Here is a 22,929-nt window from a genome sequence, read left to right on the forward strand (position 1 = left end):
GGAGAGGAAAAGTGATGGGGAGACAAAGTAGTGAGATTACTGAACCAGCTCACATTTGAACTTTTAATTAAGGTATACATATATATATATAAAGTAAGATACACACACAGAAAATGTCTTTATTAAAAACCTAAAAACTTCAAAATAACAGTTTTCAAACACATAGTGCAAGCCTCAAGGACGCCTGGAGCTTTGAGGACTAACTGTTAATCTCTTCATATTTTGTAGGTGAATGATGATTAATGCAGGGCTCCACAGGCCGCCAAATGAGCCCTGGATTCAGGGTGGAACAAGTACAAACTATTGCCTTCCACATTCAAGTGGCGGGAGGAATTACTTCCACTTTTAGTCTGGCATCACACATCTGCACGGCAGGAGACCAAATGTGGCACCGTGTAGCAGCCAAGAAACAGGACATATATGCAAATCACTTTCAAACATTTCAAATGCTTCTCTGCGAAGCACATTCCCTGCAGAGCACGGAGCATTTAAAATGACACACTGGATTTTAACACTCTGAAAATGTAGCTGCTTCGCTCGTGTACACAGGGCCCTGACAACATGGATACATTAACAGATCAAGACACCCAATCTGACACACTATATGCCTATCTAAAACTCTCCTGTACACAAACCTGAGAGGGCCAACACACAACCCTATCCGGTTTCACATTTGTGGCATCAGAAGTGGGCCAGGCCCGGGATGTAATGTGGGCACCCCACTGGTGGCTTCACAGTGAAGCAAATTGCTTAGTCGCCACCCCCATTGAGCTAAAACCACTTCAGTGCTGCCTGCCTCACCGCCCCGGCCATCCGAGGTCTCCATGTAGCTTGGCAATTCTGTAGCTTAGTGGCTTACAGATGACCCTTATGCTGGCTTTTATTGTATCGGTTTCGGGGGCGGTGTGGATTTACCACAGAGGTGTAGGGGAAAGCTTTGGCCCTGCACACACACAGAGACTGATAATGTACTTCTCACTAATAACTCACCCAAACTGGCCTAAATTGCTCTAAACAAGCACATAATACTACTCCAGTCTAATCTAAAGTATTACACAAACTTCTTCATCTGGGAAGGGAAGAAGATAAATGAAAAACCTGTTCTAATGGGAACAGTGGCTAGATGTTATCTACAGGGCCTGGTATTGCAACTGATTTCCCGAATCAATTTGATTCTGATGTTTACATTAAGAGTTGACCCCATAGCAGTTATAGTCATGTCTTTTGTATTTATCATGAACACACTACAGCAGTGCTTTCTTGGTACTGTGGTAGTGTAGTAGTGTGGTACTGACTGTATATACATAAAGAAAATGGCCATGGCATTTATTTTATTTGCCAAAATTTAGATTAACTTTGGAGCATTATTTAATTTCCAACAAGCTAGAATGGCATGGTTGGTAGGAATGGATTCCTTAGTTTCATAGTATACCAATATATCCACTCTAGTTTTACAACAGAGCCCTCCACAGCCTCTCAAAAATATTAGGAATCTATATCGGATCATTCAAATGAAGTTGGATTTGAATCGCAAAGCATCCTTGCATATTTGAGCAGATTATTCTCAGTGATCTGAGAGACGTGATAATCAGCAGAATGGTCTCCTGCTGTAATCTACCCATGAGGGAAAGACTGCAATTAGCCTTCTCACATCTGGGAGCATGCAGGGTGGCACATGAGCACAACAGGTTTTAGCTTGTCGTTCCAAGAGCTTTTGTCGCCATATAGTCACATGCGGTATATGTATGTAACTCATGCAACATGCAACTGCATTCTTGGACTCTTGGAGAGCGCAGACCTCCTCCAAGGCATGCCCTATCTCATAATTAATACAGTGTGAATTTTCCCAGTCAGGAACACAGTTTTCTGTCTCATTAATGTAATGGGTTCTGCCTTACACTGATACTACTAATACTACTACTACTGCTACTGCTACTACTAGTAATAATAATAATAGGTGATCAGAACGTATTAACTAATTCAAGCTAAATGCATTCATTTTTATAAGCAGTCCCTCAGGCAGACAACAGTTATGAGTTGAAAAATATGAAGTATGTAAACTGGGTTGTGCTTGTATGGAATATGTGATAACCATAGCATAAAGGTGGCAACTAATACATCTGTGGATTGAGCAAGGAGTATTCAGGCAAAAGAAGTATTCATGCACACACACAAAAGCATTTTTCTGTTGTTGTAATTGCAGCGTTGATGTCTGCTGGCGCAAGTCTAACTGCCTGTCCTCATCGAGTGAACCTGGTGCTGCTGTCTCTGATTCTATCACTGGGCACATGTCAGCACACTAGACCACAATCAGTAAATTCAGTGCTGAGGTAAGTAAACCTGCCGGATGCCTTCCCGCCATCTCACAAACTACACAGAACTGGCAGACATAGGAAGGTAGTAAGCTTGTAGCTCGATATCTACATGTTACAGACAACCTACTGATCTATGGAAATGTGATGACAAGGAACTAGCTGGATTTGTGCCACACGTATTAAACCCAAAACAAAAGCGTCCTAGAACAGCTTGGTACGTACAATACTGTCACAGGCACTGGAAATCTGTCACTGTACGCAGTCAGACACGCAGGCACTCATGCAAAGCCAAAACCCCAGATAAGATCCAAAAGGTGGCAAAAATTCAAGCAACAAGTAGAAGGGGAAATAAAACAAATCAAAGTCACTCTGTTGCCATGTATCATCTTTTCTTTGCTCCCCCAGAGGATAACATGGAGAGGCAACAGAGGAACGAGCTCCAGCCATGCTGGGTTTTACAGTTCACAAGCGGCGCTGATGACTGTTAGTAGCGATTACTCGTCTGGCATAGTGAGTAAGCGGACACGCTCTGGGGCACCGGCATCAAGCACACACACACACACACACACACACACACACACACGTCTCGCTCTCAAAACTAATCAAGGAGAGTAGAAATGGCGAGGAGGTAAAAGAAATAGTTGAAGAGGGAATAATATTTCTTACACCAAGACTCCAGCTCTAGTTTTGGTCTTTATTGATTGCTGCAATCTGGACAAACTCTTGAGTCATTTATACAGTATATTTCATCAGCAACACCATCTGCTATAATGCAACAAGTCTGGAAAGAAAATCTGAACTAAGCAAATAAAAAAACAGGCTGAAACTATCCTTGTTGCTGGGACTGCCCACGCGCCTTGTAGCAGGGCAAACCAAGTGCTTTAATCACAATTAAATTTTCACCGCCAGTGCCTTGGTGCTTGCCAAGTGTTAACGACTTGACAGTGATGGATTAGAAAGACAACTCTTGTGTACTGATTCTACCCCTGTTCAATCCCTCTGACCACTAAAACCAAGCTCCAGCAGTTTATGCTGTTAGCGATTACATTCACAATAGGGAGGCAGATCATTTCTGCTCCTCTCCAGCTCTGCTGCTAAAAATAGGCCAGTCCCTGTGTTCACCTCAACACACGCACACACACACACACACACACACACACACACACACACACACACACACACACACACACACACACACACACACACACACACACACACACACACACACACACACACACACACACACACACACACACACACACACACACACACACACACACACACACACACACACACACACACGAGAATTGAGTGCAGTCGTGTGGAGAGGGCGGGATAAGGGTGGAGGGGGGTACGGTGGGTGGCAAGGAGAAAGCATATTTTGAGATATTAGCAGAGTGAAGGAGGAAAGAAATAGCAGGAGGAGCATGTGGGGACAGATGTGATGGAGGGATAAAAGGGAGATAGAGAGGGGAAAGCACTTTGATGAGAGCAGAGGGGCAGAGCTAGAGAGCGGGGCCTAACATATTTGTAGGAGAAAAGAAAAGATGATAAAAGAAAGAGTAGCTTAAATTGGGAAAAGATGAGGGGAAAGTTGGGGGATGAAGGATCTGTGATATCCTCCCTTCCCACTGAGCCAACTTCCCTCCCACGCTCGCAGCAATGAGCCCTGTGACTTTCAAAGAAGCCATTAATAATGCATTCCAAAGCACACTTGCTATTGTAAACACGGCAGGATAGGTGCCATGCCGCTATAGTAAGTAGGCATGAGACAACCAGATCAGCGAATATAAGCCTGCCCCCCAAGACAATGACCTGGATCCGATCTGTTTTCAGAGGTTTCATTTAGTCCACTCAGGTTTGTCTCATTAGCATTCATCCTAACAAATGATCTAAAATTAACCCTTTTCACAGCACTGAATTGCATATCCATGACAACATAATATAGGCTGATCAAAGACTCAGTATTGCAGAGAAAGTGAGCATGCAGTGGTGGGATACAAAGAAGCAACATAAAAAGGTCGCCACAGCTTAACTGTGGTTGCTAGGGAAGACATCTTAGTGTCTCCAAACAGCTGTGAGTCAGACCAATCAGGGCTCATGTGAAGACACAATGGAACTCAAAGTCTTCTTGACCTTTTTTTCTTCTTCTTCTTTGAGCATATATATAAATAAACTAAAAAATAAAACATCAATTTCCATATTTGAACTCCGATGCATTCTATATATATAGCTACAAGCTCATTCAGGGGTTTCTCTCTTTAAGAGATCATTTTCCAAGACATTTTCAGTGATGGTCTAGCTCAGGGGTGTCAAAGTGAAAGGGCCGCTGTGGCTGCAGGTTTTCATTCCAACCAAGCAAAAACACACCTGACTTGAGTCATGCAATCACCCGAATTGTCTTCGCACAGTTGATTTGTCGGATCAGGTGTGTTGTCTTGCTTGGTTGGAATGAAAACCTGCAGACACAGCGGCCCTTTACTGGATCACTTTGACACCCCTGGCTGGTATGACAGACAAAGATTGTGCCATACACTAATATGAAACGTATCCATGAAATCATCTCTTACGTGCTTAGAAATGATGTTGAATTGATTAAAGAATAATAAAATAATAAAAACTACTACAGCTACCAGCCAGCGGTGACTAATAGTTTCGGCCACTTGAGCGGTTATGTCATCCAACTTGCATGTGCTACCATGTGGCGTGACATGGGGTTGTGTTCACAGCATTTTCACAACATAAGAGCCTATTTAAAATACTCTCATCCATAAACTGCCATCTGAACATAAATATAATCCTGAACATGACTTTGAGGTGGGGATGTTTTTCATTTTGGGAAGCTCTGACAGACAGCCAAGTAGTTTGTTCTCATCTAAAGGAAAAAAGGAGAATGTATAAATCATTTTCCAGGATTACTTTTTCCCCTTATTTTCAACGGTTTTCCAGGATGTGTGTGAACCCTGTCCCCGGGCATCTTTGAACTTTAAATGCTGAGGTGCTCGAGCGGTTAAATGAATCATTATTTGAGGTTGTTATGACGACAGACAAGCCCATAATTACAAGAGCATAATTACGTTTTTCTCCCTTAAGAAAAAAAACATTAACTTCTTGTCATCTTATGCAGCTTAATGAAAATGTTGTTTCACGCCGTTTAATGATAAAACCAAGAAGAATGCAGTCTGTTTAATGAGAACCACAGTTCTGATTCTTTAATTATTCACATTAAATGGGAAATTACATTCAGAATGATTAAAAATTGTTTTCATCTTTCACAGAAATGTCTGCTATTATACAGTGGGATGAATTGTACAAAGTAATCTAATATCTTGAGAAAGGAGCACTTAAATTGTGATTTGTGTCGACTGAGGACAGGAAATAGAAAGTCTGACTCAAACTAGGCTGTCAGCATTATAAAAAACAATTGACTTATTAGAGTCTCCTGATACAAGAGATACAGTCCTGAAACAGACTTTATTTTCAATATGAAGTAGGCTACGTTGACATGTTTTATGTGCAGCACCAACACAATGCTTGTGTCTTTTTCGTTCCATAGCATTGTATAATATATTCCCGGATTAATAACAATAATCGTGATATCAAAATCTCATATCTGTGACTGAGGGCAGGTTATAGTCTGTATACATAGTGTGAGACACTCCCTATCTTCAGTTCAACATTCACCCGTCGACCATTTAAAACTGAGCTAACGAAGCAAGTGCAAACAGCGGAGCTGACAAAGCCTATTAGCATTTCTCTGAAATTACAGAGATTGAGGGAGTGGGAACAATGCCAGACACACAACAAAAAGAGGAATTACAATGAGGGAACTGTGCTCTGAAAGCCAATGTGCACCCTCGGATGCATTGCACATCGGAATAAGCAGATTTGGACTTTTCAGAGAAGTCAAGAAAATATCTGCAGAGTGCAAAGATAAAATACAAAAAGGTTAAACACGATGATAAATGACCCCGAACAACGCTGTTCTTGTTCACCCTCTAAATATGATGCAAATTCAATACAAACAAAGTGATAAATAGTTCAAAAGCTCTCACCACTGACAGCCCTAAGCCCTTTACTAATGACACAAAGAGACATAGTTCGTCAAAGTGTTTCCAACAACAACTATTTTTTCTCTTACCTCTCTGCAGAAGCTGACTATGTTCTCCCACAGCTCCTTGGCCTCGCCTTCATCATTTCGTCGACGGGCCTCTACATGCATGCTCTCCCTCCTTTTCAGAGGCTTAACCACCTTACGAAGGGTGAGGTACTGCTGCGGTGTGTGGCATGCTGCACAGTTCTTGGCCTTGATGTCATTGAGCAGCGTACATGCTGGGCAGCTCCACTGTCCTACCTTCTCCTGAAGGCTAGATGAGGTGGAGGAGGAAGAGGAACTAGAAGAAGCTATAGCAGAAGAAGAGGAAGGGTAGCCCCGGGCTTGCTTCCGTGGTTTATGACCCGAGGAGGATGAGGAAGGTGTACAGGAGCAAGATGCAGCGCCACAGTGTGTACAGCAGCGGGGCAGGGGCACGGGCTGCTCCTGAAAGCCATGCAGCTTAGAAGAACCACAGGCCGAGCACTTGGGTGCACCAGTGGGGTTGCGCAGCGTGCACTTGGAGCAGGCCCAGGTGCTAAAGTCCGGGCTGGAGGGGCTGGCCGGAGTAAATCTTACTGTCTCGCAGCCAACTAGGTCAATAAGGTCAGCACCGGCTCGCGATGAGCGGCAGGTGTCGCACTTGGACGAGCTACCCGGGTTGGGCAATGAGCAGCTAGGGCACTTCCAAGTGGGGACGGCTGAGGAAGCAGCAGACAGGTGGGGGGTCAGTGGGTGATGCTGGGGATCTTCTTCCTCCAAGATACTGAGGCGCTTGCTGGGGTATGAAGGTTCCTGGGGTTGGGCGTGTTTGGGCTTGGCTGGCCGCTGTGGGCCTGGCTGGGGTGGCACGCTGGCTGCTGAAGGAGAGGTGGGGCTAGGAGTGTTGGTGCCTGGGTTTGGTGGGCGTCCTGGAGGGGGCACCTCTCTCCTGCTGCGAGGCACAGGGTTGTTTTGGAGGGAGGAGAAAGTAGTAAACGGGGAAGAAAGTGACTGTGAGGAGACATGGGGAGGTTCTTGAGCATCACAGGGAGGGGGTGGAGGAGAGTCATCCGTTAGGTCTATAAGTAGCGGGGCAACCCCTGCTGTGTGAACAGGAAACCCCAGTACAGGTGTGCGCACTTCAGGCACCACTAGTGCCTCAGGGGGGATTTTAGGCAAAGACAGTTTTCTGGGCCCACCACAGGCTGAGCATGACAGAGCCACGGGTGTGTTGTGTAGTGTGCAGCGAGGGCAAGCCCAGCCCGAGTGCTGCCCCTCCAGGACACACACCTCTCCATTGCTCTCAGACCGTCGCAGCACTTCCTCCTTAGCTGGATGCTGCCCATGGGGCTCAAGTAGAACCGTCGGGGTGACAGTAGGTGTTGGGGGTTCAGTTGGAGCAGGCGGGAGGCCGTTGGCAGTGGCAGCTATGGTGGTTGTAGGGGGTGTGTGAGTGGCAGGGGATGGCCCGAAGCCGCAAACAGAGCAGGCTCCAGATCCCTGGGGGTTATTGAGCGTACAGCGGGGACAGGACCAGCGGTGCTCCTCGGTGCTGCTCAGCCGTAGGATCTGGTTAAGGTCGGGTTTCTGGCGCGGTGCTTCACAGATGGAGCAGCGAGGGGCTGCGCCGGCATTTAAGAAGGTGCAGCGTCCACATGACCACTCACTGCCTCGCACTGCTGCTGCCATGGAGCCAGGAGAATGAGAGTGGCTGGAAAGCAGAAAACAATGAGTCAAAACAAGTTCAACAACCAAATGAGTCAGTAATACATTCATGACATATCATCGCTTAGCAATAATACATATAAAGTATGCCACTGTTCAATCATTCGAGCCATTTCAGTCACTATATTCTGAGAAATGTTTAAATGAAGAGGAGCAAATTAGGAGCAACGGAAAACGCAATGAGAGATAAGAAATTATGTGAAAGCAGAGGGAATGAATACATCCTTCATTCCCTCTGCCTCCCTTATCTAAAGGAAGGGAAGGCAGCAAAAAAAATAAAAAATCTGAGACCGCAAGAGGAAGTGAGACGGGCAGAATTAGGAAAGAAAAAATAGAGTGTGAGAGGGAAAGATTAGCCTGTGCAGGGGAAAATCAAATCTCCCTCCTGGGGGCTGTGAGGGCAGTAAATCCATACACAATGGCCACATGATTCAGGCCAGGAAGACAGCACATAGAGAGGAGGAGCCTGAGGATAGCAGCCTGTTATTGCCTCAGAATACCAAGGAAAGCGTTCCTTCAGTCCTCCTGACTGACACTTATTAGAATGGAAAAAACACACACACACACACACACAGGATCTCTTCCACTTCATTTTAGCACTCCTCTCCCTTTATTCTCTATGAATGCTAATGCTGGGTAGACGGGAGCAACTTAAGGTCATGTCAATCCCATGCCCAAATGATTTTCCAAATGAATTTTGGATGCATGGGTCCATTAATCCTGGCAGCACTTAGGACTGGCATATTTTAGCGACAAATCATTCATACTCCTGGATTTAAAGCTATTTAAAAATAAACAGCTTTAACAGGAGGTTAGTGGTGTAAACAGTTCATAGGGAAATGCGAGGAGAGGACAACAACTCAATTTTAAACCTCCTGCACATCATTTTAAGAGCAGTGTGCTGTTGCAGGCTGACTGGTATGTACGGGTCATTCTGTTGGCGCGCATTTCAGTCAATCTGACTTATTGATAGGGGGTATATTAGGGCCTTTTGGGAGCGGAGGCAGCACAGTTGGAGACCTCCAGAGAGCGACGGGATTTGGAGAAGAACGCCTGCCCCCCAGGGACAGACGAGGTTGCTGTCTGGACAAGCACGTAAATGTCACTGTCACTCAAGCTGCTCATGTGTGAACACCAACACAGAGATGGTAACGCAGGGTGGGATGGGAGTTGTAGGGTAGTGGCGAGTAAGGTGCTAAGAAAATGACTGTGGGGCTTGTGGATCTGGTCACGTTTATCCCTTATTATATTTTGGTTAAAGAACTATGGTTGAGAGGGAGAAGGCTGCCTGCTTTGACGAAAAGCAATAATAGAAAAGATTGGTTTGTGGCTGTTTTTAAAATGTCATTATCCCTGTGGAAAAATCTAGTGTATTTTCCTATGAAGAAACATATTCTGATAATCCTTAGTTGGTTTGCATATTAGGGTTGTTGTTTTCACATTAGAGCTTGGAAAAAAATAACCTCATAGTCAATCTGTCAATTTGATTCCACTGATGAAGTATAGAGGAATCTTGTAAATGACTGCGGGTAGGTCCTGCTCCTCTCTACTGCAGCTCCATGTGTCCTGGCCGACTAATTACCCTTAGTTCAACTCCATTAAACCCTTTCAAACCAGGCGAATCATCAGAACCCGGGGGAAGCTCTTACCACGGTCCTCTCCTCTTGTCAACTCCCCTCCTCCTAAAGAGTAGAATGACATCAGAGAGGGACTCTAATGCATCTCTTTCTGTGTGTGTGTGTGTGTGTGTGTGTGTGTGGGGGGGGGGGGGGTCCTTGCCACGTTTATCTATTTGTAGATAAAGCATAGTTGCTTGTTATATTGTTTGACTGCCTTTGTGCTTAGTTTGTGTGTGTCCTCAGCCCCAGGGCAGTAAAAGTATGGAAGTAGAAGTCCCCGGTGCTTCATGTCAGGAGCCATTAGCACTGCATTTATTGTCATGGGCTGAAGTGAGCACCACTCCAACATAAACTTTGGCCCACTGAGTGAGGCGGAAACTCTATTTTTGTAAAGACACACAAACACTTGGAAATCAGTCTTCAATCTACTTGTTGCTGTATCCTCAGTTTAGTTAATTGTGGTTAAATTAAGTGGCGGCCCCATCGTAGCATTACGACCCTGTGCTTAGTTCTCCAAAGACATGCCGATCTGAGGGCAGCAAACAGCCACGACGATGACAACAGCAGCATGTGTCAACAACTCATGTTTGATGACAGCTTCTTCCCTGTGGCCATTTTCATAACTGTCAGGCCTCTTTTATATCCAACGAGAAAGCAAAGTCACAGTGCCAGCCACACAGAGACTTTGTCAAAGCTATTGATTTGGTTCTCTACAGAGCACAGGGATTGTAAATTCATTATGTTTCTGTCTGCAGTAGCTGAGGTTTGCATTGAAGTGATCAGCTTCGCAAAGAATTTTTAATATCTCCCATATATATCATTATCATCTGCTGTAAGCACAACATATATTAAATGCAAGTGGCGCATAATAAACAACTACAACCAGAATTGAAAACCAGGACTGCATATTGAGTGTGTGCACACGCATACACACACACACATGCGCACACACACCTTTGTATGTACAGAACACCCCTGCAGCAGATGATGAACCACTACAGCCTGTGATCCCTGAACCCTAGATAAAAGGATGCTTTCCGCGTAGCCTGTGTTCTCCACTCACACGAGTGTGTACAAACACATATACACACAGACACACTGACGCAACTTTTGTCCTTGGCCCTGTGCTCAGTGGAGCTGCTCTAAAAGTGCCCACTTCAGCTCCTCGGCTCCTCAGTTCCTTGGTGTCGCAGACCTGGGCGTGTTGCCAATAGCAGTGGAGGGAGGGAGGGAGGGAGGGGGAGTGAGCGAGAGAGAGAGAGAGAGCACATAAAGTACCTGCTTCCAGTCTAAATTAATTTAACTAAAAACATCAACGACCCCTGGCCAAATTTTCAATGCATCGCAGGGTGTGAGACCAATCACAGAGCACTTCAGCAGACTATTAGCTAGCTCTGTAAACTGAGAAAATCTGTATCATGGTGGGTGGAAAAAAGTTAGAGACTAGAGAGGTATAGGACATACTGACTCTTGGATGTAAGATGAATGGTAAGGCTTTAAGAAATGCAAAGGTTAAAGCAAGTCTACCAAAGCACTGATGACTGTGTCTAGGCCACCTATGACTGGCTACTTGGATTCACTCCACATACTGAACTCTGTTGCAAGATCAAGTGAATTGAGTCTCTCTAGCTTCTCCCTGCGTCGCTGTGAGACATTTGGCCTTTGTGCGACAGTCATTAGCACTGCCTTTTCCGTGCTTGGCCCTGAGCCCGGGGCCTGAGGGGGGGAAAGTGTGGTACCTCTCTTGGCCACTGGAGGCAGAGTGTTTCTGCTTTGCACATTCAACACAAAAAGAAGCATCACCACTAAACTGACTGTCATCACCATTGCAGGAGCTGTGGCTGTTCATGTATTTTTACATTCTGCTGACAATCCATTTCCCTGATGATTAAACATGGCAATGCGTCTAAACTGCTTAAACATTTGCATTCAACTACATGTCTGTTCTATATTTGTTATGATGATAGATGAAATTGTATGTGACAGGCATGTCTTTGGTTCCATCCTAATCTAAAAACAAAGAACATGATTAATAATGAAAGAACAACGAAAGGAAAAAAAATATGTCATGCTTTTAATTCTCCCACAACAATTCAAACACCTTAACTGGCTGTCTGATGAATGAATCCTGACATCAGACTAAGCTGAAACACAAACTGAGTCAGTAAGCACTTTACAGATATTATACAACACATGGCCTGTCAGTCAGCCCGCAGTAAGTGTCACACAGGCTTTCCATGACTGTTCATCTTGTGACTGGCTGTGCTTTCAAAGAAATTGCACAACAAAAATGCTTCTCAAAGTCTTGTAATGTGAATCTTGTACACAGCTGCAAGCTAAACCAAAAGGTAAGAAGTATTTACATAGCACTGCAAACTTCTCTAAGGCCTTTACACACTGCGGGACATGGCGGATAAACGACACAAAAATGCTAAATGCTCGCCTATGAATATTCATACCAGTGATGTGTTCGTTTTGCTAGTTCTGCTCAACTGATATTCAGTCAAGGGCTTTTATTGTGAAAGGTAAGAATGGACGGAGTGGATCTGGATTTCCAGATTGATCCAATAAAGAAGTGCCAAAAATTGCAGTTCGCTGAGTCGCCACTAGGGGCAGGTTTCATTATAGAGCAATTTCTCATTGACCCCCATGTTAAATAGAATGTTTTCACAGCATAATTAAACCTATTTAAGGCCTGGTACAGAAAAACATTCTAGTCTGTATGTTTAGGTCATATCTCCATGACACTGAGGGGGTTGAATATTTTTGTACCAGGCAGTTTTTATTTTATTGGCGGCTAAAGTACATGAATAATTTGGGGCGCGGCCTCGAGTGACAGTAAGCCACTGGCCCTCACTTCGCCTCGGAGGTATACATCACCCCCCCCCCCCCAACGTCACATCAATGCCCTTTTTTGGTAAGAGAAAATTAGGCGGAGTCCGACAAGATGCTGACTCCCATAGGCGAGGACGATTGCATCAAGCTGAGAGATCGGACCTCGACGGAGAGGATACGTTCATTTTTTTATACGGCCTATGTCTGGTATGCGCTGCCATTGTCAAGATTCAAAAGGAGTAAAGTTTGCCGTCTTGAATTGTACTACGGAGCTTCAGTCTTGTTGTCTTTATAATCCTCATGCCTGTATTACGTGGTGCGAAATCTAATAGAATCAACCTCAGGACATGATTGTTTGCAGATGATTTGCACATCAGAGAAATTCAGCAAACAAAATTCTAAAGAACATTTTCCAACAGCACAACAGAGTTGAAGTGAGCTCACTTTTCAAGGCGGGCTCAAGACGAAGCCCCCACACAGAAAAACACACTCAAATATAGTGACTCACTCTTCTGATAAATATTTACAGGCGCAGTTTGGAGTGAAGACAGGGAGATCGCTGGAGACATAGATAGTGTATCTTATAAAATGTTTATGTTAGAAAAAGGTCTTGGTTATTGTGCACTTCATCATGAACCTGTTTAATAGCTGCAACCCTAGAAGTAACGGGGACGCAGGGAGTGCCAGCCGCAGGGGCATTACCCATGGTTTTCTGGCATTAATGCTTGTGCTTAATACGTTTGTTTATTTTTTTTTATTCGCCATGCAAAAACCACTAGCAGACAGACTCTGAGTCATGTCAACTGAGTGATTATACTTGCTTAGCAGAGCACAGCTTGTTATTAAAAATTAGACTTATCAGAGGCCAATAAGGCCTTTGGATCACACTAGCTGTAAAAAAAAAAAAAAAGAAGTTGAAACATTCTGCTGCATCTGAACACACCCAGAAAACGTCAGTGTCTTGGGGATTGCTTTAACACATTCTTTACCACACTCGAAAAAAACTTTAGTAATGAATGCAATCTGTCTGCAGCTGCTCTGCTGGCAAGTGGTATTGTTTATCACTTCATCATGCAAGATCAGAACAACTATTTCACTTAATAGTCATTCTTGTACATTTTTTTCTTCAGGGTCAAAGACTTGGGAGTTAACTGTAACAGCCTCAGTTGTTCTTCCAGCCAGGTAATATGTTGTGGCTTGAATAGGACTCATAACTCAACCCTGACAGGTCTCCAGAATTCATTTGTTACAAAAACAGGAAGGAGCTGAGCCAATGGCCATAACATATCTGAGGCGGTGAATCTAGAGCTCAAACAGAGAGATTCTACTGTGACATGCTGAGACATGATGACAGCGTCGCCTTAGTCACAGGGGACAGCACAACAAGATAATTGGGGAAGTTTTGATGCAGTGACATTGAGCAGGACGCATTTTAATGAGACTTTTGGATACAGAATAGATGTATAAAATGTTATTGTGTTGGCAGTTGGCACACGGTCCAGCCAAGGCAAATTAGACAAAAAGGTCTTTTGAAAAAGAGCCCTTAGGCTGAGACATTCCTCCAATAAACATTGCTGTGGCTATGCACTATGAAAAGGGAATATCACAAGATTGGTGTGATGCTGTAGAAACAAGTGTGTTGCTGTGTAAATGCTATGTGTCAGGGCAATAGAATGTATGAGAATATCTGAGTGTGGTTATGCTTTTTTAAGTCACATAAAGTTGTCGTTCTTTTTTTTTATGTAAGCCTGACCCAGACGGTCAACCACCTGATAATCAACACATCATAACGCAGAGCTATTTTCAAAATTAAATATGAATGAACAATCTTGTCTCCTGAATAAGAGACTGAAGATATGCAAATACTGGTCAAAAGAGGGGAACGGAAAATAACAGTGGCTTCTGACCTCCAGCTGTGCCCTCGTGAATATTTCACGACCGGTGCTCATTTTTGAGCGGTGAAACTGTCAACGGTGGAGGCAGATTCAGACATTTGAATCTTTAAACAGAGGAAACTGTCTGACTGGGTTTCAGACATCAGTAGCACAGAGAGAGCAAGCAGGAAGCTCCAGAGACGGGAAGGAAGAAGGGGAAGAAGTTCCTGCAGGCACCCAAACCTGGAGGGCAGGAGCCCTGCTGACACAGCGCTGCCTTCAGCCAGAGGGGAACTTGTCAGACAGGCAGCACAGAGTGGAGTTTTACTTCCTGTTTCTAAGACACAAATTCAGTCCTTGAAGGCAGACCACTTCTTCTTTGAGGTTTCTCTAGCTCATCGCTATACACCGACATGAGCAATCAGCTTGTTTTCCTCCAGAGGTGCAATTTGCCAGCACATGTTTCTTTGTGAGAGTGTTAGAGGTTACCACATATCTAGGGCCCACTAGAATTAGGTTACTGAACACATGCTACAGATTTCCATGGCAACAAGAGTGTGTGTGTGTGTGTGTGTGTGTGTGTGTGTGTGTGTGTGTGTGTGTGTGTGTGTGTGTGTGTGTGTGTGTGTGTGTGTGTGTTGGGGGGGGGGGGATCTGGAATCATGTCAGTTTCAGTGCCAATAGGCTTGTTTTTCTTCCTGCATCAGTGCACGGTTTCCCAAAGAAAGCCACACTGTGAGAAAAAGACTGTGCCAAATCTATTCTGGTGGCTTGGGGACTGTCCTGACGCGGACCCCGTCTTCGTCAGACAAGCAGGCGATAGCCAGGGAAGGACGTGCTAAAATAATTCAGACATAAACATGGCCAGAGACCACACTGGTTGAATCCAAGTGGACCCGTTTTAATCCAATTAAAGGGAGGAGAGCCGTTACACGAGCTGCGATAAACGCCATCATCCATCATGCTGGGACAGTGGAGACTGGGATCGACTCTGGGGAGAGCAGACACTAACTTTAAAGGGCTCCAAAGGCCATGTGCAACGGAACCCTACAGCACTGATAATGAAGCACAGTCACATATTGTTTACTTGAACGATAATGGCATTGGGAAAACTGCATTGTGGTGCTCTAAAAAATGGAAAAAAGGGAGTGATATTCCAAGGGTATGAAACATCGCAGCTCACACAACTACACCTCATCACATTGCGCATCTCTGTCTGCTGAATGGGTTGTTATCTTGACTGAAACTTCACAGTGGAGGTACTGATTCAGTGCACACAAACACTTCCCAAAGTCAATGGGTCGCTGCCTGATGCAAACAAATTCAATTACCTAAGGACAAGACTGTTCATGCAGTTTCTAAGGTAAGAGAAACAAGGCAGATAAAACATCTTATAAGGACAATATATTAAAAGAATAAACCGTATGAGAACGGCTGAAGTTAAGCTGAGCTCATAGTGTTCTGTTGTTTCTGTATTTCATGCTCTGTCACAGCTCAGCAAAGCTTGCCTAACATTGTTAGGCTCACACAGCAGTGTGTATATGCGCATAAGACTGCGACTGAGTGTGTGTGAGAGAGGGGGAGTAGGGGTAGATAAGAGGGCATGTTCCAAGTGCCACTGCATAGTGTTTCTAAAACATCTATTGTCAGAGCATGCGCGTGTGCGTATGTGTGTGTGTGTGTGTCCCTCTCTGCCTCCCAGCAGATGACAGAACCAGTGTGTACTGTATATCTCTACATGGCTGCTAGTGTTTACGTCCTCAGCTGACTGACTGTGTGTCTGATTGGGGATGGAGGCAGTGGCTTGTTGCTACAGAGATGCACAAACCCAATGGAGGAGTTTTGCTAAATAAAGAAGCAAGGTGACTGTATGATGCAAAACTACACTGACAGTATGAACTACATTTCAGTGTCATTCATGCATAGAGCTATGGTTGATGGAGCCGTGTTAAAGCATGGGCTAAAAAGCAACTGTGTCTATATTTTAGAAAAGCAGTGACTGCCTTAACTGTTAAATGTAGAGCAGCTGCAAGGAAAGCATCGACAGCGGTGGGCAGGAATCAAGAAAGATGAAAGCCCAACTGGAGACTGATGCTGAATAAATAATGACATCCATTGTGGGGAAATGTGATCGGGCTCTCTGAAAATCAATAACTAACAACCGGACCGTGATGCCCTTAGTGACTCAGCAACAACTTCAATACACTACATGCGGTCGATAACAACTGCCTGTTCCTGTTCCGGGAGACATGACCCAAAAAAGCGGAAAACTGGAAACGCTTCTAAACAGGTTTGTGTGAGGGAGGTTGGGAAGATCATCCTTTGGAAGAAAGTCAGTCAAAACTGCTGGATGAGCTGCACATTCATGCTGAGCTTCTTACACGCTGCTGATAGGCCTTTCACTGTGTTGACAGTGACTCAGAGGCCCATGACTGGAACAATGGATTACTGCAGCAAAGTCTTTCTTGTAAATACAGTAACTGAATATATATTTTTTCCATGCAGTCAATACTGACAAAACAGCGTGTATTATGAATAGCATGTCTATTCAACAAATAGTTTGCTCTGCTCGACTTAAGCCACGAACAATTACACAGCTGCTGCTGCTAGCTCAATAAGAAGTGTGTTGTTAGAGAAACTCTAAATGGGCTATTTTCTGAAAAGAAGCCTCTATTCACAGCAAACAACAGACCGTAGATGTGAGTTTTGACTGAACAGAGCAGCCGCATTCACCAAAAGAATGTATCCATCCACTGTTTTTAATAAGTTCTTAAATCAAAGCTTATATTAAAGCCTGATTTAAAAAAAAATGAAGCAAGACAGCAAAACTCATCTTCTAATTACCCTTGGGCTGGTTTTCATTGGGCTCACAGTGGCCAGGTCAAGCTGTCTGTCCAGGCAATCCACTCAGCACTGCATGAACTGTGGCACATACTGTACAGCTGAGGCAGGAGGAACCAATGGGGTGAGATTTTGGTTTACAAATCCGGCTTAGTCAGATTTTGTCTGCATCATAAAAAATAAAAAAACATCAAAATGCAGGCTTTGATTAGATAAGCTTTGATGAAACAGGGATTTGATCCATCGCTGTGAGGTTATTGAATCCTCGGTTTCTAAAAGCCTGTGAAAAACAAAGCAGTACCTTTCTCAAGTAAACAAAACTGATGAACTGTGTCAGCTTACAGCCCAAATACTGAAGCGATGAAAACATCAGTACAATTGCCTCAAAATAGTGCCAGTTTATATGCTTTAAATGGTGATACAACGCCAAGTCTCATCCTCCTGCGGCTTCCCCAACAACTGGCCATGCCATGCCAGCCCGCCGCTCCGTGACCCAAGTGCACTCAACTGAGAAATAAGGTGGTTGCATCTGGCTGGGCAGATAGTGTTGGCTCGCCCCTTACCTGCGCTCTCGGTGAGGCAGCGGGTGCTGCTGCTGACGTGTGATGAAGGTGGTGCCCCACATCGGGCTGCTGTGGCTGTTCCTGAGCCAGCCCACAGGGGGTGACGATGGGTACGGGGTGCTGCGGAAGCCATGATCTGACTCTGTCTCTGCAGTGAGAGATGAGGCTGAGCTCCCCATCACCACGGCGATAGGAAACTCTCTGAATTCACTCTAAGGATGGAGGGGGATCTGTTTGTTTTGCTTTTCCCTAGAGCAGTGAGGTGAACGAGGGATCCGAACTGAGATACTGAGGACCAAAAGTGGTTGTTTGGACCATAACAGAAATCATCTGTTTGTATTCACTGTAAACTTCCTGTTGACAACTTTTGACTTCAAATCAGAAGAACTTCCTGCAGCAAAAGACCTCTGAGGGCGCTAGGATAAAAACAAATAAGAACCACAGCAGCAGGGAATCCGAGATAAGGGTACTCAAAAACGGAGCGTTACTTGCAGGTGGCCAAGTATGCGGGCTGGATATCCCACAGAGCTTGGAGGGAAGAAGAAGTTCTCAATTCAAACAGTAATTTGACGCGTGGAGTGCTGATTCCCATTCAGTGGTTGGTCTCAGATGAAAAAAATACAATTTTCGCACAGCAAAAGCTCTTAACTCTCTCTCTTGTAGACTTTAAGCTAGTAACACTCTGCACCAGGTCTTCCATAGTGCCCCTCATAATTCCTCTTGTGTTCCTTGTGACACATCTCCCCAGTCTGTGCAGTATCATGCCTAGTTCCTCCTTCCTTTGCACATGCTCAAAAAAAAAACAATCAATTAGCAAAAGCAGGAAAAGCTCTGGTGCAAAGGTAATTGTGTTCGCAGTCTCTCAGCATTTCAGCAGCCAAAGAGCACACCTCTGGAAAATGCAAGGTTCAAGAAGGGGAGTGGGAAAAAAAAAACCCAGAACAGCACAACTGCATCATGGTCCATAAAGACAGCTGATAGGGGCTGATGGTGGCATGGATTTTGCTGTTATAAAAGTCATAAAAACATATCCACAGAGTTATTTACAATGCGGGCACTGGAGGAAATCAATGCATCGCATTTGCTGGGAAGGGTGTTGGCAAAACTACAAGTATGCTAATATCCAAGTTTCATCTTTCAGACATCCAGTCTGAGTAACAGCTGCTGTGGAAGTTCACCGCTGAAAAAACACCCCCAGCTGCGTTTCTCCTACTGGAGACAACGTCATGTTTGGAGCCCCTTGGGGAGGGGCTTTCTCAGGGGGGTTAAAATCACTACTAAGGAGTATTTCCCGAGGTTTGAATTTTCCACATGAAAAAAAAGAAGAAAAAAAAAGAATGACAACTCACATGAAGTTACAAGATTTAACCCGGATATACACGGAGCTGCTCTTTAAACCTCAAACAGTTGCCACAGCGTGAAACTGTTTAGCTTTCGGTTGGGTGTAATATCCGACGGAGTCCCGGTGAGAGGGATGTTCCGTTTCAGGCCCGCGGTGCTCTGCCAGCGCGAGGACGGGAGATGATCCGGGTTTCCGCTGTCTCAGAGAGAGAGGGAGAGAGGGAGAGACAGCTTAATTTCTGTCTGATCCCACCGCCGAGGCCGGGCACACTAGTTCATCAACTTGCGCTCAGATTTATGTGGACTTTGCCGGCCTGTCATAGCAAGTCACTTTACAGGCGAAACCTCTGAAGGAAACGAGCATCATTTGCGTCTTCTTTCCCTGACGAGTATCGATAGCTTGTAAAGCCAGGAGGCAAAAGTCAAAAGAAGGGCGATACTCCGTGGTTTGTTTGCTTTATTTTACACGCAGTCTTGGCTGCTTCTTAGGGGGAAAGACGAAGCGATCGCACGGGGCTTTAAATGTACACTTTAGATTCCCAGATCGCAGTGAATGTTACTTGATAATGCATATCAATTTAGCCCCGTTAAAAGTACTGCGATGCATTACTTGTATTCTTTTTTTTATTTATTTTTTTAAAGGTGTTCCGTTTCCACACAGCGGTACAGAGGCCAGGGGGAGTACCGTGCAGGAGGCGACATGTAGAGGCTTAAAAAAGCCGAGGGGATCTCATCCGGGAAGGAGCACTCAGTGGCAAATTTCACCATCTTCCGCCGGGTCCGCTCCAGCCTGCGTTCATCTCATCTTCCCTGCGTTCGTGGCTGGAGATGCTGAGCCTTGTTGTCTTACATTAGGAGATATCATCGCTCCATGTCACGCTGCCGCATGCACACAGTGTTGAGCTGCTCCATCCCAGAACGCCTGCATCTAGTTAGATCCATTTGGGCATGTTATGGCCCCGTTTAATGTCCCCCTATTCTCCCGTTATTTTTTTTCTCCTCCACGGGCTTTAATTCTCCCTCACTGGTAGCGTGAGCAAAGTGGACGAGGATGCAATCTCCTCCTATAACAGCGGATTACTGGAGTGTCAGCAGAGCGCAGGCGCACTGGCTCTGGCGAGCAGAGGGAAAGGGCTGGGAGGCTACGTTCAAGAGATTTAAATAAACCTCAATAGAGCAATAGAGTCGTGGGGATCTCACTCATTAATGTGAATAGGATCCCGGTGTAATGGCTCGTGATGGTTGTCAGAACCAGCATGGGCAGGGTGCAGCACAACCCAACGCATCCCATGTAAACTAATAGCCCTTAATGTCCCATATGTTTTTATATTGGCTCCTTGAGAATGAAAGCTATGCCTCAGCCTTCACAGTCAGTGTGCCGGAGCGGTGAGGAAAGGGTTAAGTAGAAGACAGTGGTGACTGCAACACTCATCATTGCACAACTGTCCCCGCACATTACTGAGATAAGCCTTCAAACTTTCCCCCTCTCCTCTCTTTTCCACTTCATATCACTTTGCTGACCTCTTTTTTTCTGATCTCTGATACTCTCTCTTTGAATTCACAGTGTTCACCAGCAAACCGATGCGTAAAGCACATGCCTAACCATGACAAATACTCCTACTACATACCGCACCTTTTCTATAAGCATCATTGAAACCATTAGCCGTGAACTCCCAATTCAGGTCGAGCAGGCTGCCTGCGGGGGCCAGTAATTTGTCTGGAACTCTGCTTAGTTTCACAGTAATGACGTGTGTGTGCTGCTTAATGCACAGCTCCAAGCATGACTCCTTTTTTGGTTTCCCTGGAAAGGTGTTGACACTGAAACTTGTTTGTCTGGTAAACTTGATTTCCGAGTACATGCCAGAGAACAGTTAGGCTAAGATATGTAACATAATTTTAAACTATGTTGACCCCAGTTGGAGCTGTCGAGAATGTTTGCGTCATACAGAAAAGCTTGGCACAAACAGCGTACTTGTATTTGTTGTAAAACTCCATACAACGGTCAAAAGTAAGTGCAGGTTGTGCAATCCCATTTCAGTGGTTTCAATGTAGCCTTGCCTCTAACAGCATACTCAAAATTACAAAACAGAGCATGTATACATGCAAAATGAACTGAAGCAGCTTGCACAGATTGTAGACATGATGCAGCAAAACATGGGGAAATGGCATATAAACCAACCCTGAAGTCACAGGACTGCAACCCCTTTGTTAAGGGTGCACCTGTCTGAGGGCCACCTGTCCCTCTGCAAGTCAGAAGCCCCCCAGAGACACAGCAGCTGCCCCAGTCAGTGCCAGAGAGAGAGAGAGAGAGAGAGAGAGAGAGAGAGAGAGAGATTAGATTTAGTTTCTATTCTCCAGGGAAATAGAAGGGGGAAGAAGGGAAAGGGAGGATGTGAGCTGATTTCACGGTACACTGTAGGTTGTCATTTCTACACCACCCAAAAATGCCCCTGACCGTCCCATACTTGTTTTCTCTCTGGTGTACATTTCTCACAGCAGAAAAAAAACAATTCGATTAGTCTTGGTTTCAATATTGATTCTATACAGCCAAACCTTCAACTGGATGTGGGAAGTTCAGGGCCTCGGGTCACACGTCATCATCCCACCCTGACCCTGCTGAAGTGTTCAGGAAGCCAGCCCCTAAATGTGTCTCTAGATACAAGTTCATCTACCCAACCTTGACCTCTGACCTGCCCAACTCCCCTGAGCAGACAAGTAGAAGACATATGTCCATGCTGTTGTTTCTATGATCATGTTATGTGCTGTGCAACGGCGGGAATATAATATAATTTGAACTCCACAGACCGTAATGTTTAAATACAAGGCGCTGTCACATAATCAATCTATTTGTGGGCAGACAGTAAGCCTGTGAGCCCTGTCACTGACACTAACATTAGCTATACGGTGCAGCCACATGAAAACTCTCAACAATCCCATTGAGACAGCGCGAGGCGAGGACGCCCGGGACCTTGTAAACAAAGACACTTATTCAGTCGTTTGGTCGACGTTACGGGTGCCTTCTTACAGCTGTTTACTCCGCCAAGTCCACTCAAACGTCGGTTATTCTTACCTCGAGTCGGTCGACGGGGAATTGTTCCTGTTTTTCAGTCGTCTGTGCGTTAACTTTTCACAGCCATCGAGACGATAAGTTGCTCCCCGGGTTTGTACTTTAGCCACCGTAACCTTTCCGGGCTTTAGCTTCGCGCTCCCCCCTTCCGCTGTATGTTTCAGACATTTGGGACAAACGCGTACATGTACAGTTTCTTATCGGTCGGTCAGGTATTGACGAGACTCATGCGAGTGACCGCGGTAGGTTTATCTCAAACAGCCCAGGAAGGAAAGGGGAATCTCCAAGGAGCAAACAGAGAACGCACGTACGTCAAATGCGTACCGGGTGATTGCTGAGTGTCTGCGTGCGCAAGTAGACGCACGTAAAAGCCGTTCAAGAATGCGAGGGTAGAAAACTCAATTTCCCATGTTCAACACGGGCATTTTCAACTCGGATATCCGGGTGCGAATGTCGTCACCATTGGATTATATTATACCAAACTGAAATAGATATATATTCAAATGTGTCATTTAATCTTCTTCTTTGATTGTGTTAGCCGACATTGTTGCTGTGGCTGGATTTAAATCTTGAGTTTAAAATCTCAGGGTAGATTGCCCCCTTCCACCTCATAGGCCAGTGCCAGATAGTGGCACTCTAGTGTCACCTAGTGGCACTCGGCTTGAACCATTGTA

The 22,929-nt window shown here is 45.0% G+C and overlaps 1 protein-coding gene across 1 annotated transcript in view; it reads right to left on the reverse strand.

The window, feature by feature from the left end:
• Nucleotides 1–22,493, reverse strand: part of capn15 (calpain 15) — a 35,983-nt gene extending 13,490 nt beyond the window's left edge. Inside the window, exons 1-2 of the mRNA XM_083933284.1 lie at nt 22,259–22,493; nt 6,457–8,101 (exon numbers count right to left, since the gene is read on the reverse strand). Coding sequence (XP_083789410.1) covers nt 6,457–8,079 — 1,623 coding nt within the window. The 5' untranslated portion in view covers nt 8,080–8,101; nt 22,259–22,493. The remainder of the gene's footprint in view (nt 1–6,456; nt 8,102–22,258) is intronic.
• Between the last annotated feature and the right edge of the window lie 436 nt (nt 22,494–22,929).

This window comes from Echiichthys vipera (genome assembly GCF_963691815.1).
Source record: "Echiichthys vipera genome assembly, chromosome: 18".
Lineage (NCBI taxonomy): Eukaryota > Metazoa > Chordata > Actinopteri > Perciformes > Trachinidae > Echiichthys > Echiichthys vipera.